The sequence below is a fragment of the Periplaneta americana genome, chromosome 11, assembly GCF_040183065.1.
Source record: "Periplaneta americana isolate PAMFEO1 chromosome 11, P.americana_PAMFEO1_priV1, whole genome shotgun sequence".
NCBI lineage: Eukaryota > Metazoa > Arthropoda > Insecta > Blattodea > Blattidae > Periplaneta > Periplaneta americana.
The window spans coordinates 70,681,672-70,698,893 of NC_091127.1; the positions used below are offsets into that span (position 1 = coordinate 70,681,672).

At 37.1% G+C, this 17,222-nt stretch overlaps 1 protein-coding gene across 1 annotated transcript in view; it reads left to right on the plus strand.

The window, feature by feature from the left end:
- The first annotated feature begins 382 nt into the window (after positions 1-382).
- The window catches only part of LOC138709086 (uncharacterized), an 82,999-nt gene continuing 66,159 nt past the window's right edge, over positions 383-17,222 (plus strand). Inside the window, exons 1-2 of the mRNA XM_069839599.1 lie at positions 383-633; positions 9,808-10,094. Coding sequence (XP_069695700.1) covers positions 9,995-10,094 — 100 coding nt within the window. The 5' untranslated portion in view covers positions 383-633; positions 9,808-9,994. The remainder of the gene's footprint in view (positions 634-9,807; positions 10,095-17,222) is intronic.

Here is a 17,222-nt window from a genome sequence, read left to right on the forward strand (position 1 = left end):
TCTCCACTAATTTTTGTTTAGTGGTAACGGAAGAACTTTTCGAATGTTGTTTAAGAAATGAAACGTGGAAAACGTTTTTTTGATCGAGTTATTTGGGTGTTCCAATTTAAATGTGTATCGAAATAAACTCAAAGATTTTTAACACAGGAAGCAATAGGGATTATTGTATCTTTTAATTTGAATGGAAGAACAGGTGTAATGTTGCATAATATATTCTAGGATCCTATATTAAATTTATTTCTGCAAAGTATGTTGTATTACAGTCTGTATTTGTCCACCCCTAGCTTTTCTTTTTTTTTTTTTTTTTCGAATTCTGTTCAACTATAAATGATGGAGGTAAAGACCAAATTCAGAGTTAGTGAAACTGTATCTATTGTTGCAGATTGTGGACGGAAACGCCAAGACTGACGTCAGCAACCGGAAGGACCCGGGTCTGTTCTGCGGGGAGACCGAACAGCCGCAGACGTTCATCTCGGAGACGAGTTTTGTGAAGGTTCTGTTCCACACGGACAACTTCACGGACCAGACATACTTCAGCTTCGACTCGCGTGCGGAGCAACAGTTCGAGGTGTACCTGCGCTACGGCCAACACCCGGAGCTCTACCCCAACCGCCGCGGAGAAGTCGTCTCCGGGTAAGTGTTCCACTGAGAGGTAGTCAGCTGCTGTTGTTAGCACTGACACTGACAATTCAGACGATGTACTACTTCGAAGACTCGTTCAATAGCCAGTTTATTTTCATTACGGCTTAAACGCGTGTTATGTCTGTACGAATAAGTATATTTGTCGCTTGAAAATACCAAAATATATATGTACTGTATGTATATATGTATTAATACAAATGCACACACAGCGAGTTGTTACCTGTTTGGTTTACCGATGTACTCTCTCGCGGATCCTCGGCGAGGACTGTGGTTGTAACCGCTAGAATTAGTACCCTAACCGCGCAATTAAACTACAACACACATTATAATTCTTGCCGTATTCCGACACCAACATTACAGCTAAGATCAATGTTTAATATGAAATCCCTCCAACATATGAGATCATTATGCACAATTTTATTTCTCAGAAGAATACTCTAAACTGGCTACGGCTTAGCGAACGTAGAAATGTTCATTCTCTTGTTCTCCTTTTCCATGTCCTCCACACATCTACACCTACCTTGCCTCACGTTTCAGTTACCTGTCATCATATCATAATCTCTTCACACGCACGCAAAATCGCCACTTACTAGCCATAACAACACATAAAACATCATCGGATTCATCATCATGCACAATCTCGCTCTCGCGCTTGTGGAATACCCTACCCAGTGACATCAGAGACTGTCGGAATTTAGTAGCGTTCAAAAGCAAACTTATTAAGCACTTTCTTACTGCGCGGAATAGGTTTAATTTTTACTTAATTAATAAAAAAAATGTTTCTCTCTTCGTAACTTTTTACAATAAACTGTCTAGCTTTATTAATCAGTTAATCTTTTAGTACTTTGATTTTTTATTGTATTTGTAAATTTAATATTAATTGTAATTATAATTGTAATTGTATTCTTAATATTGTAGTTGTAATCCCCTGGTAGAGGGGAAGAGGAGGTCAGATTGCCTTATCTCTACCAGGTTAAATAACTAATAAATAAATAAAAACAAAATCGATTCTTTATATATATTGAAATTAATTCCCTTTTTTGCCCCATTCGTTCAGGCAAGTGAAAAAGGTAATTTTTCCTTATTTCCAGATCAAAGACAATCAGTCATAAAAATTCACTCCTAATCAGAATGTTGTCCTTTTATAAAAATTTAAATAATCCCGATGATATTGATTTCTTTTCAGGAACAGATTATAATATAATCATTATATATAATCATATTATGAGGCGTCTATTTCCAAATGCGCTCTTGTCCATAAATATTCGAAATTGAGATATTGGTATCCCTGCATTTAAGTGATCATTCTCTATCTAAATATACACATTGTACAGTTTCAAAACGCATTTAAACCCGTATAAAAAGCATTTGAAAATTACGAACAGATTCAACAGAGAATCAATCATGGCTGACTATAGCAGCAGTCATCAGTACAGGAAGAAATGGAATCTTGTCCATTGGCGGAGCTTATGAAGAATGTAACATTTACCTCCAAAAGTTCCCTGTGATAACTATGATATTTGTATACTAAATAAGATAACATAGATTCTTTATTATTATTATTATTATTATTATTATTATTATTATTAAATATAATGTTTTTTTTGTCACTAATAAAATGTTCCAAGAACAAAATGCTCCTTGTCCAATTCAAACAGTTCCAAAATCGTCCTTGTCCATAAAACTATTCCAAAAAGACTCTTGTCCAAGTAAATAACCTTATTGTCTACAAACCCAATAAGAATTTGGAGTTAATTCTTTCAGAATGCCATTCTATAATCATGAATAAACAAAATACAAAAGTTTCATTAACAACTTCCAATCAAAAATATCAATAAAACGTTTTTATCACATTCCCTAAAATTAAACAGCATGGACAAGGATCCTTTTGGAAATGGACGCCTCATATATTTAAGAAACACATTTATGCACATTTACTTAATTAAGAAACTACTACTCTCCCTCTCTCTCTCTCATTATATTCAGATTATTCATTTTACTCGCTGTACCTGTTACAATACTCTGCTGCAAATATAAATTTGTTTTGCATTATTAAATATTTTCTTCTTTTTCTTCTAAATAAAAATGTTAAGAAGGTGCTTTTATGGGCAGTAACGTCTTTGTACTTTAAAATAAGTGAATTATAATAAATGCTGAAAATGTCGACTCTCTTGTGTCACATACTTGAAATGTCGCTTAAATATGTTCTCATTCACTCTCCTCAGTTCTTCCACTGAAATTCTTGTAATTTCTAACACAATATTACGTTTTATTGTAACAAAAATGGCAATGTGGTTACAGGATTTGTTTACAATAGTTTGAAATTACAGGCTTTGATTTATTTTTCAACATAAAAATTGAGACACTTTAAGGGGACACGCTACTGAGTTTTCGTCAATTTTGGTCAAGTTAATTTTTTTTTACTGATGAATTGTATTGACTAGGAACAAACCCATGCACCATTTCATTGTAGGAAGTCTTAGCATCATTTTAAAAGTTTAAGAAACAAATTATCTTTATATGAGACCCAGATATTTTTTTACTAAAATTATAAACACTTTTTTATATTTTTTTTTCCGAGTACATTTTTCAACATAAAATTTTGAAAATAATTGTGCACATGTAACTCGTCAACATCTATTTGATTTTAAAATTTAAAAAATTTACAATCGAAATTGTGGAGATTAGAAATCTCAGTAGCGTGTCCCCTTAACAAGATTTTGAATACCTCAATCTTAAAAGTCTCCCGCATATGACTGAAGCCAACCTACGATGCTGGACTGCAACACTTCGTCATCGTCAAAGCGCTGCGATGCAAGCCACTTCATTATATGCATGAAAAGATGGTAATCACTAGGCGCCAAATCAGGGCCATATGGAGGGTGACCGAACACTTTCCAGTTGAAACTGTTCATTTCGGACACAGTTCGCTGCGCAGTATGCGGGCGGACGTTGTCGTGCAGAAACATCACCACAGAGCGCAACATGATGGATTTCAGTCTCTTTACAGTTTTCGCCACAAGAAATCGTATTTCACAGCTGGGAGGGTTCTCAATTAGAGCACTCCGATTAGCAGTCGTATGATCCTCTCTGTACTGCTCGAAGTGAACTGAATCACGCAACGTTCGCTGTAAAGATGGCGTAGCTATGCCGATTACTGTGCGCTTTACTGGGTGTTCATTTCAAAATGTGATATGACGTCACTGTTGTGAGTCAGAGATTTGAAGCGAGTTTAAGCTTTTTTGTCAAAGAAGTTGCCTATTAATCAAGGCGTTCAATCTGAACTTGAGAACGTGTACTGTATAACTTCAATGTCGTAGCAATAGATGGCAGTCTGTAAAGTCTGTGTGCTACCATAACCTCTTTCGAACTGTGTTTTGCGCGGGCAAGTCGTACGCAGGGTATTTGTTATCATCGGTTGCGTACGGCAACATTCCACAACACAAATCAAATGCTCCGTGTTCATGTTGACCGTCCAAGTTAATGTCAACAGATACGTAAGTAATCGTCTTAACCCTCTCCCCATATCTCGACAGTAAGAAAAAATCTCACCTCAGTACGTGTTTCCAAACAGTTCACATTCCTGCCACTACAGATGTTGCCGTACGTATCGGTAAGTACTCTTCAGAATGAACGACGTAATTGCTAGGCAACTTCTCTGGCACATAGGTAATACGCCTCTGCGGAATGAATTCTCTAGGCTCATCGACTAGCCACATGACGGCATACAGCGAGTCATGACACACTTTGAACTGAACACGCAGTATGTGAAAACGGAAGTTACTTTATAAATAAAAATATCCTCGTATCTTTCGGTTCCTAATAAGTATGTGGGTTAGACTAGGACCTTCTCTTCCATAGTATCCCACAGATAAAATTCACGTTCGAGAATAGCGCCAATATAACCTAATCTATTCTCTATTAAAACTGGTTTGTGCCTAGAGCGTTTTTGTTTAACATCGACCCCTTGTTTTCAAATTTATTCACGAACTCATGTAGTTACTATCTGCTTCGTCGGCGAGTATTCGGAAATTTCGCAATAATCTCCGTACACACATTGCGAGCCGATTCATATTTATAATATGTTTTGCACACAATCATTCTTTCTTCAAGAGTCAAATATCGAGTTATTTTCACACGAAACTGCACTCACAACAATCGCACAATTGCACAACACGTATGAGAGCATCCGACGTAAAGGGAAATCGGTGAGCAGAGTGAGAGCCAGACCTTACGCTAGCGTCGATTGGTTCACAAGCCGTAGGTCGGTAAACCAAACCAATGACACCTTAGTACAGACTGGCGTAAAATACAAAGTAGTCACTCTACTAGGTATAGGAGGGAAGAAAATTAGTTCATATTATAGATTTTTTTATTATTAATTTGTCCTACAGAATAATATCTGTGATATTGACAATTAATATTTGAGGAGAAAAATTCGCTCCGGCGCCGGGGATCGAACCCCGGTCCTTGGTTCTACGTACAAAGCGCTCTAACCATTGAGCTACGCCGAATTCAATCCACAGCACCGGACCGAACCCCTCTCCTTCATTGTTTCCCTTTGTGGCCTGACTCCAAGTTAGGCATACTTGTTGACGTATATGTCCAATGTCAACTGCCATTATACTAGGAGCGCACTCAGCTGAGTGACTTGTTTTGCCGGGATTCCGCAGTTACGTGCACAGTGATCTGTACAAATATATGCACTGCATCCATTTACGTTAACTAGTAAATATCGCGATTTTGAATTTGATAATTTTCATTAGGTTTTTGTTTAATAAAAATACCGTACAGTATTAATAAGTGTTTTCACTCACGAATTAAGCTATCCATTCGGACGTATTCATTATGCAGTGTATATTATACTGTCTACAGCACATTAGCGTACACTATAGAGAATAAAGTTAAATTGAAAAATAATCATATGATCATAATATGGATATTTGAACACATTTTTGAAAATGGTGGCCGTTCATTTCGATACAGGCTTCAGTTCTTTTGTGCATATTATCGCACTATTGTACCTAATTCCAATTATCAGTTTCGTCTTTGTACTAGTAACTTATGTTGAAATAATTCTATATCTACTCTATAAAAGAGTACCTTACGTACTGTAAATTCAATCTTCATTTCTGTCCGATCCGAAAAGATAAAATTACTCAGACATGCTATTTACTGTCCGTCCAAGTGGTTTTGTCGCAGGGTCGTAGAAAGGGAGGAAATCACATAACAGTTAATTACTTAACGAGGTCCTTTTATGTAAGTTATTTTAAAGAGTGGTCTAATATTACGTAGACGTTCAATTCGTAACAGAAAAAGCTAAGACAGCCCAACCACAAGATTCTACAGAGGGGCGAGCAGAAGCGGGTGGGGAAAACCGAGATGCGACGTAGGCAAACGGACGTCAGTACCCGTGCGAAAATAGTCACTGGAAAACGCGAACATATTTCTGAAACGTACTATACTCACTATCTCAGTAGTGTTTACTGTGACTAGGGACCGGATTTTTTTGTAATATCAAGGTGTGAAACATGTAAATATTTGTGTAAGAAAAATAAGCTGAATATGTACCAAAATATATCAAATCATGAAAATTTTAATATCAATAGCTGGCAGGTATAGGAAAGGTAAGACTTTCCAGTTGTGATTTCATAGAGCACCCGACTTCTTTACCGCACACTTGACACGTTACTATTTTTCCATCTGTAATGAAAATTTGAAATTAAATCACAGCTGAGGTGCTGAGGCGAATGTCACACCGAACCTGGCGACGCTTTGTTTTGTGAGAAGAGAATTATGGGGGACATACCTACTAATCCGTTAGACACTTAGGACACAAGTTAGTGTAAAGTGGATGTATGTCTGAATTATGAATTACATAAATAATGTGTATGTAGATAAAAACCCCTAACCATGCGGCTCATGTCAGACTTGACACAGGTTTTCCATGAAAGGATTACGAAGAGGGTGAGTAAGTTTCCAAATTACATGGGAACGGCTTGTTAAGATGTGTGCAGAACAATTATAGTTCAAGACAAATCATGTCCTCGTCCCACTCCACCGCATGAAGGCAACGCTACTTTCTGAGTGATTTTTACAGTACAAGGTAGTTGTATGAGAAAGGTTGCCGTTTGTTCATTCATATTTACAGTAGGCGGTATGCGTTGAGTGACTCTATTACTCTCTGGAACTAAGGACGTTATGTTTCGTCCCGAAATTTATCTTTTCTTGGGTAGGTAAAAAACCTTTTTAAATCAGTGTATTTCAAATTGTAAACATCCCCAGCATAAGTTTATTTTTTTTCCTTTTAGAGAAGTAAAAATGAATAAACCCCATAAATATGTAAATTTATGTAATACCAAGCCATTATATGTAAAAATATGTAGTATCAAATTTTAATATATTGATGGTAATTACAAGATTCGCAAAGATTTGTTATTTATATACGATTAGGTTGAAAGGAATATGATGAAAATATATTAATAATGTTTTATTTTCGCTGGCAGAGTTAAGGCCATAAGGCCTTCTCTTCCACTCAACCAGCCTTAATCAATACGATACATATTTAAATTACGAATATATAAGTTTTAACGACTAGTAGTCTACATATTTATTTAAATTTAGATAAACCTATAAGGTAAAGTAGTAGGCTAACTTAATTTATGAACTAATTTAATTCAATCAATTATAATTAATTGGAGATTTCAGATAGCTAGTAAAATGATGAAAATTAATTTAATATAAGCTTACTAGAACTATGTTACAGGGAGAAAAAAAAAAAATATATATATATATATATATAAATCTAAAATATATTTCAATAATGAGAATATTAATGTAATTGCCATTAGAGGTTTTGTAAATATATTTAGAGAAATTAATGATAATAATAAGAATGGACAGATGTTAGTTTCATTATATGTAATAAATATTAATCAGCAATTAATATGTTAAGTAAGAATTTATGTAATTTTGACCTAAATGAAGTTATTGTCCAAGAATCCCTTACATCACTCGGTAGCGAGTTCCAATTTCTAGCAACTGAAACTGTATAAGATGAAGAATATAAAGATGTCTTGTGGTAGGGTATACAGCGGAGGATTTTCAGGGGAGGCAAGGGATGCCGTGCCTCCCCTAATATTTTACCAGAACACAATATGGTAGTAATAATTTCAGCTGAATTAAGATCACAGACAAGTTAAAGCAAATGACGAACATTTTTCTTTTTATATTAATTTTACTATTCACTACGACTAAGAAGTAAGTTACGTAAAGTCGACCACATTCAGTTGGTGATGCCCGCTCGCTATACTGTATATAGTACAAATAATTCGTACTCAAAAATAACAGATAGCGCTGTAACCTGTATAGTCGACATCTAGCAGCCTACAGTGTCTATGCGACTGGCAGAGAGGAGTCGGCTAAATGACGCTACTCCCCGGTAACCATGACAACAGCAGTTCAACCAATAAGATAGCTGGTTAGCGGAGTGTTTAAACTTCACTAGAACGCGCGAAGGGAGCCGATTTGGAGACGTCCTACCCACCGCTGACAACTGTACTGCTTATAGTCACGGCTGGTTTCGGCTGTATTGGGAAGCTCTCTCTCTCTCTCTCTCTCTCTCTCTCTCTTTCTCTCTTTTTGGTTTTAGAAAATTGAGTCACGTGTTGTTAGTTTTTCTCTCCCTGCGTAAAAGTTTTCATTTACGTTGTTAGATTTTCTCTTGTTTGCGGGTGTTCTGTTATTTTGTTCTTTTGTGTTACGAGATGTATTTACTTATACACTATTTTAAATATATCGAGAGTTTAGAAGTAAATGTAGATTTGTCTTTAGCTTCTTCTAGTAGCAGTTGTTCAGTATGTTGTAACCTATTTGATCAGTTTGCGAAGAAAAAGGATCGTCCAGTTAATTTGCTGTAAAATTAGACTATGTAATAGTAATGAGCAAGCCCCAGATTCTTAGGTTCGAATCAATTTTGTTGCTATCGCGTTACTCTCGAAATATTGTTTTTCTTGTTCGTTTTATGTAGCAAAGAGTAACATTCTAAAGTTCAATATGACCTAAAAAGACCTAATTCGTAGGTTTAAAATCCTAAAACATAAGTTGGAAAACCTAATTTTAATTTCTTAAAACCTATAAATTCTGCGCTTGGTAATGAGGTACATCACAGGCCTTATATTTTTATATTTTCATCATTGACGTCTTGGCCTCCCCAGCTTTCAAACCCACCGTCCGCTACTGAGGGTATAATGAGTAAATTGTTATGATGTACTTAGCTGATGATATGCGGATAAATTTTGAAAATGAGAAGCCAAATAGATTGGGGTAGCGGTGCGCAGAATTTGAAATAAGAGAACAAGAGAATGCAGGGCTCGTCGATCGCTTAGCCTTAGCCAAGACAGAGGCTTAGCCTTAGACAAGACAGAGTAATGATATGTAATTACATAAAAATCGGTCCCTAACTATGACCGTAAGGCGAACTTTGACTGCATACGCGGCCTTGGAGGACGATTGGAAGTTTACTAGTAGAGGGGGTGGGAGTTAAGTACATTAAAAAACTCAGGTACCGGTACAATAAAAATTGAAGTAAAAATAAAATGATGTCCTTGTAGTTTTATTTTCTTCTGCTGTATAATGCTGGTAATCAAAATTAATGTTTTATTAGAAAAACAAATATATTGTTCAATTTAATGTTGAGAAATTATTTTTATTATAAACTCAGACTTAAGCCATTATAAAATAAGACCCAGTTTACACACATTTCCGGGAAATGGACCTGATATCAAACTGACATATTGCTGGCCTCCAGTGACGTCGAGCCTTCATCCAGGACACCACGTTGATAACAAACTACTCGCAATATCCGTATCCTAGCCATCATTCAAACAGGGTAAAACCGTGCTCGTACTCAACGTTGAAGCTGCTCCGTTGCAAATAATACTATGAATTTGACAAACACAAGAGCAGGCAGAGAGAGACTAATCAACTAGTGACAATTGAATAAGGAACTGTGACAGCTTTGAACAAAGAGGAAACTCTGGATATCCGCTGGACGCTAATTACGACTTTGAACGCAGTGGCATGTGCATACAAAGTTTCCAAACAGAGAATCTAGTGGCACATTGTTCCGCTCTGAAATAAACAGTAGCAATTGTGTTGTTTCAGGTCGTATTGCGAACGTGTGTTCCGGGATTGTCGCCTTCAGACGTGCTACGTGCAGTCTCCAGCGTATCCAGGCGTCTACCCGAGAGGACTGCACTGTCGCTACCATCTCAACACGAGGCTGCCCTTCATCAAGCTGTATATAGAGAACGAAGAATTCAATATAGACGGCCAAAGATGCGAGAACATCATGACGTGTCCCATGCGGCCCATATCGTCCGGAGAGAAACACTGTCCATATGATTACATCAAGATATACGACGGGATCAACGAGGGCAGCCCCGTCATAGGTAAGCCAAAGAGCACTCTCTTGTGTGTCTGTCAATTAAAAGTTATCTACTTACTTACAAATGGAATTTTAGGAACCCGGAGGTTCTTTTCCGTCCTCACAAAATCCCGCCATCAGTCCCCATCCTGAGCAAGATTAATCCAGTCGCTACCATCATATCTCACCTCCCTCAAATCCATTTTACATTATCTTCCCAACTGCGGTTCGGCCTCCCCACAGGTCTTTTTTCCTCCGGCCTCCCATCTATAGGTATCCTACAAGCAAGATTCAGCTCGGACTCCTCGCGGCGCACATGCTATACCCCTCTTACTCCCCTGCAGTGGACGTGAGAGCATGCTGGGAACGGGAGCATACGTAATCTGCGCGAGACATTCACACCCGCTGGTTTCTGCGCACTGAGTTTTCCTTGTTGAATGCCTATAATACTCTATATGAATTTCTGGATTCGCCCATACGTGCTACATGCCCTGGCAATCTCAAACGTCTTGATTTAATATTTGTAATTATGTCAGGTGAGGAATACAATGCGTACAGTTCTACGTTGTGCAACTTTTCCATTCTCCTGTAGAGCTTTGGTTTTTCTGAACCGACGCATGCGAGTTGCGAGGTGCGAGGCCCGCCTCGCATAAATCCGGACTACACGAAAGATAGTGAGTGGTTTCTATAACTGCGAGGTACGCAGACTCGCACCTCGCAATTCGCATGCATTGGTTCAGAAAAACCAAGGCTTAACTTCGTCCCTCTTAGGCCCAAATATTTTCCTAAGTTATCCATTCATTAACAAAATATTCGCAGGTGGGGCCTAGACGATTATAGGCTACTATGTCTGTGTTGAAAAATATAAGATATTAGATATACAAGGTACAATCAATACATTTTCGAACTGCACTTCTGTAGGATCTATATTGTACCGTTAAACATACATGCGCGTGTCGCTTAAGGTCATTGTTTCCATGCCTGTTGAGTCAGTCTGTCAAACAGCTTCAGATTGTCTTTAAGAACTGAGCTTCTACACGTGATTTTGTTCAAATATATTCAGGACCTATTGCAAATTTTCCTCAGTTCTCTTCATATAGGCTACGTCTTATGGGTAGTCTTCTCTGAATTTCAAGTGATGCATTTAGTATAGATTTCAGACGTTTCCTTCGTTCTAGATAACTTCTCCTTGTCCTATGTCCTGTGTGTTGCCTACATTCAAAGCAGTCCGGAAATTTATTGATTGCCCCTTTTATATTATTAATGACGGCGGTTATAAATTACTATGGAAATTTCACTTACTATTTATATGTGTGTGTATGTAATACATCGTGATTGTTATCCTGAAATCTCCTAGACTAAATCCAATGACAACTGAAATCGAGGCGTCTGCTTAACGGTTGGAAAATGTCTATCCTCAACGATTTATGAAAAATTGTAAATTATGTTTTATTATATACGCTACTTTACTCTATTTGAAGCTGCTAGAGAGTTCTTATATAAAAAAATCAATATGTATCTTTGTTCTGGCAATAAAGCATTATTATCATTATTGTTATTATTATCATTATCATTATTATTATTATTATTATTATTATTATTATTATTATTATTATTATTATTATTATTTAATACGCTCGCAACTGCTTAGGTTATATCAATGCCGCTGGTGTGCCGGAATTTTGTCCCGCAGGAGTTCTTTTACATGCCACTTTTACATGCCAGTAAATATATTGACATGAGCCTGTCGCATTTAAGCACACTTAAATGGCATCGACGTGGACCGGGATCGAACCCGCAACCTCGCGCGCTGTTTATGAATGCTTATAAAAGAATGAACAATACATTTTCCGCAAGTTACGAAATACAAAACCACGTAGCCTACATTGGAATGTTAGCGTGAGTACTTTTTTTTTCTAACGGAACGCGCCCGACCGACGAGAAATATGTTAATAATTAAGTTTTCGTTGAACTGAGCTTAGGTCTTGAAAGTCTTGAAGCTGGGCAAAAAGTGAGGCTAAAAACAACAAAATTCCGTGCACTGGATAGTAATCATCTCCCAGTCCGTTATCCTGGGTACACAGAGTTACACAACCTTTTTCTTCAGAAGAAAAGCAGTGGTTAACATACATGTTAATGTAATTTCGGCCGGAAAGCCAGTTCGAAATTGGAATCGAAGTTGGATTTCTTATAAGAGACACGGTTTTGGAGCGGATATTTTTTTTCGGAAAACAAAAATAGAAACCAAACCAAAATTAATGTTTTTGATGCCAAATGTACTGCGATCTTAACTAGTAATAAATTATGAGTAATTAGAAAGAACTTAAATAGAGGATAATTTTCTTGCGACTAAAGGCTGGTTCACATTAAACCGGGAACGAGAACGAGAACGGAAATATTGTTAAAATAAATGTATTTAAATGTGAGCATTCACAATTAACAACCAACCTTAAGTTCTTTTAAATTACAATGCACTCTTCACACTCTAAGTTTATTTTTCTTGTCACCATAATAAAACGGAATATTGTAATTTTGCACATCGGCAAGTAGAAAATAGAACATTGCATTATCGTGCCAAAATTATTGTTCACAGGCGGCGATCGCAAAAAAGTCTATCAACACTTCCTGCACCTTCCGTCCCTCCAAGATTGGTTCCCTAGGCAGAAGTACGCCGCTCTTAGAATACTGAGACATTATCAGTTGTTAAAGTTACATATCCTTTAGTCCACTACATAAGCAGTACACTTCTGCTACATTTTTCGTTGGTATCGTTTATACATACTTACCTACTTACAAATGGCTTTAAAGAGAGGGTTGGGAAAAGGGGTGGGTTTATAAACTGCAGAGAGAGCTGTATCATGTAGAAATGGGATGGGTGTGGGAGAAAAGAGAGAGTAACAGAAGGAATGTATGGCGTAATGAAAAGATGCGTTTAATCGATATCTAGAGGCAAGAGATTGAGGTCCAATGTTCGGAAAAGTCCTCACTACATTTATAATCAGATCTCATGCTTAACTGGGGGAGGTGTGACTACATAAATTCTTGTAACAAAGACAGTAGAGCAGGTTTAGCGTGGCTAAGATTGGGGGCATGGAAGGGTAATAAAATTTTCAACAAAAAAGGAGAGCGCTTTTGTCCACTGTGCAGAAAAAAGGACTCCTATAAACATATTTTATTACAGTGTGTCGAATTGGAACATGTATGGAGAAAATATCTACCACACTCGATGCTAAGTCAGAATAGGAGTTCGCTTGCATGTCTTGACCTAATGGGGAATAGAGAATACGAACAAAAGACTGGCTTGTTCCTCTTAAGGCGAGACAGATTAGAACTTCAGCTGTTGAAGTTTTCGATACGAACTGACGAAGGGATAATGGTATCTACCCAATTATTCACTTTTATTTCTGTTTTAGGTAAGGATATATTATATAATGTGTTGTGTTGTGTCATTTTCATTTTAATATATCTGCTCTTTTAGACAGTGGTTGGATATAATCATAGGTGAAGGGGGTGAAACCTACAAAGTAGAAACTGTTTTAGGTACAAAGCAAATACGGTCAGAAGACCCGTGCATTGGATTTTAGAGAAAATTATAATATAAAATCTGTATGTGTAATATTACTACATAAATCCATCAATCTATCTACAAATGGCATTTAAGGAACCCGCAGGTTTATTGCCGCCCTCACATAAGCCCGCCATCGGTCCCTATCCAGTGCGAGATCAATCCAATCTTTATCATCATATCCCACCTCCCTCAAATTCATTTCAATATTATCCTCCCATCTACGTCTCGGCCTCCCCAAAGATATTTTTCTTTCCGGTCTCCCAACTAATACTCTATATGCATTTCTGGATTCGCCCATACGTGCTACACGCCCTGCTCATCTCAAACGTCTGGATTTTATGTTTCTAATTATGATTGATGCAATTAATTCAAAATTATTAATATGAATTATTATGAATATTCTGCAAACGGTAAGTTCAATGGATTTTACAGCTCTCAAATATTCATCATAGTCTATCCAGTTTGAGCCGGCGAACCTCGCATATGAATGCAAGCGTGATAACCAATGAACCACATACAGAGTGATATAAACCAGAGGAGATATTTCGTGGGAAACTTTCACTGTATTTAAGTGGTTTGTAACTGCATATAGTCAATTTTTCGTGCATCCAGTGACTAAAGAGTACTGCAGTAATATGTTTTGGGAAAGAGCAGCATTGCCGCTAATGTTAACAATCTGCAGCCACAGAACTTTACGAGCGGGCTTATATTCCAACAAAAGAGACGGATTATTTTCAAATAACAAGTATCAGTTTATCTACAAAGTTATTTTTAGTGTTATACAGTGTCATTTTAATCTACGCAATAGCTTGTAGGCATGTTGCATATCAGTAACGATTATCCTGCCTCCCGCTGAACATTTGGCATAACTTTCAGTCTAAAGGAGATAAAGTTGTATTTTTATACATTCATTTAGAGTAGCTAGTACTCACACACTTAATAGCAGTTGCTGAAAATGTTTTCTGTCTACATCTACGTAGGTATACGTAGCTAGTACCTCCTTAAACAATTTTAATTTACAGTAAAGAAATTTCTCTCCTATCTAGTCCTTCAGTTCTTTGCGTTTTTATTTCCCAATAGAGTAAAAAGTAGAATTGTAAATAAATTGCCTAAGAAGATTGCCAACATCATTAATATTATATTATTTAAGAAAGATTTGAAGAAATATCTTTGAGCTACACCATTTTATAGGTTTTAATGAATTTCCTTGTAACTAGTTTTTTTCTTGACGAGTCTATCTGTATTATGTATTTATGGAACTTGACAATAAATATGTAGGCCTACTATACTGATCCAAATATAGGGCTGTTTCCGATCTCTGATAACGAATTTGAACGACATCAGATGCGTCAGGAGTCACATGACAGCTGAACTGCGGCGCGAGGTGACAGACCAGTAGTGAGTGATCTCATAGTCAGAATGCACGGCGACTCACAGCAGAAATTCCCAAGAAAATCAAGCCTTTTTGGGAGGGGTACATAACAATCCTTTCCGATGCCAAGTACAGGTAAGTGAAAATAAAAAAGGCTGCAATAAACGACATTTCGTTATTTCCAAGAAAGGCATCATCTGTGTGCTTAATAAGATTGGTAAAACTCGAATGAAATGCGGCGACTTGTGATGGGGGTGGATTTGCTTGTTTTTTCCACTCTGGAATTAATCCCTTCCGAGCTTTGCCAGTCTTATTAGGTACACACAAGATGTCATTCTTGGAAATAACGAAACCACGTGTTTTTACAGGCTCCTATGAGTTTCACGTAAATGTACTTGGCATCGGAATGAGTTGTTATGTACCCCTCCCAAGAAGGCTCGATTTTCTTGGGTATTGCTGCTGTGATACACCGTGCACTCTGATTATGAAATCACTCACTACTGGTCTGTCACCTCTCGCCGCAATTCAGCTGTCGGTGTGATTCCTGACGCACATGACGTCATTCTAATTCGTTATCAACTTATCAGAGACCGGAAACAACCCTGTATAGTAGACACAATTCTTTTGGATAAGAAGAGCCCTGGGGCAGTGCATTTTATAAGTTTGAAAAAGGAAGAAATATCTGATAAAAGATACTGGATAATTTGACGAATTTTTACGTAATGTAGTGGTTATTCTTATAGTTTCGTAATAGCTATAATAAGTGTGTTTGTGTCATTTAATGACAGACTTTTCATTTCAAGTTCATGTAGTTTTAAAGTTGTTGTGGAGCTATAGGCCTACATTGCTGCCTAGGGTTGCTCCAGTTACGCTATTACCTCATGGCATGCAGTATTCACTGGTGTTCACTGGCATTGTGACTTCGGTCATAGGCTATCTGTTCCATTACTGATCAGTTTTATTCCACCATCCAAATCAACTGGTCATTGCCAGAGAACTGCTACCGCCACTGATTCCCCTCTCCATCTCCTGTAAACTTTCTAGCTTTGTTCTTATTTTAATCGCGTCCTCATAAATTCTTCCCTCCCTCTCTTCATTTTGGTGCAATTTAATTTTCTGCTTCCTTTTTCAAACATGCATCAATCATGTAAATTTTATTTCTTCTTTTCCCTCAACCTTCCTTCTCTTCTGTTAATTCTCTTTTTTTACTATATAAACTTTATGTCTTCGTCCTCGCCTTTGTAGCTCTTTCTGCTGATATAAAATTCTTCCCCTTCATCTCATCCTTTATTTCTCTCGTCTTATAGTTTTCTTCGCCATCTTGCAGCTCATATATAACAATAATAACTATTTCAAGAACTGAATACCTCGACTCATCTGATGATAGTTCATTTGAGAATTAAAACTTCTTCTTCAGTCCAGCGACTTCCCTGCTTCTTTGGGAGTAAGCCACACGGATTTATACCGAGTCGATGGAGATAATTTTTTTGAAAGAATAAATAAAAAAATTATAGCTTCCTCCGAAAGGAAAGCAGAGCTGATATGAAATATATGGGAGCAATAAAAAATTGTAAGTCTGTTCCTTCTAGTAACATATAGAAAGGGCTGGTATCCTGACGTTAAATGATTGTATCTGTTCTTTGGGATTATATTTAGGAACAATCATTCTTAAAATTTCAGAAAAATTAGGCCAAAAATCAAACTCGTGATATGTGCTCACTGGGAAAGAAATTGATGAAATTAGTCCTAAATTACAAAATCCATCTAAAAAGATATTTCGCACAGTCATAGTACAGGCCTGAAGAACTGTAGCTCTTGAGAGCGACTGCTTTCCTCCCCTTTCTTACCCCCATCCACCTTTTCTACCTGTGCGATCACGGCGTTCTAGTTACGCTCGGCTGCATCAACATTCATTCTCGGGGCGGAAGTCGATCATCCCCAATAGAAGTGGAGTGAGGCTGACGTCATAGTTCCCCTACTTACGAGTTCTGCAGGCCTGTCATAGTACAACAGACAAATTCGCTTTATTGGTGTATTTTAATGGAACTTACTTATGTTTGAAAATCGTTGAGAATTACAATTGGCATGAGAAAGAATCTAAGAAATTACCTTGTTATATAGACAAGTATAGGAAAAATCATTCCATAATATTTATATAGCTCTAATGTGAACTTACAGTTTTGTTGATACGTCCTTCTAGCATAATGTCCTCG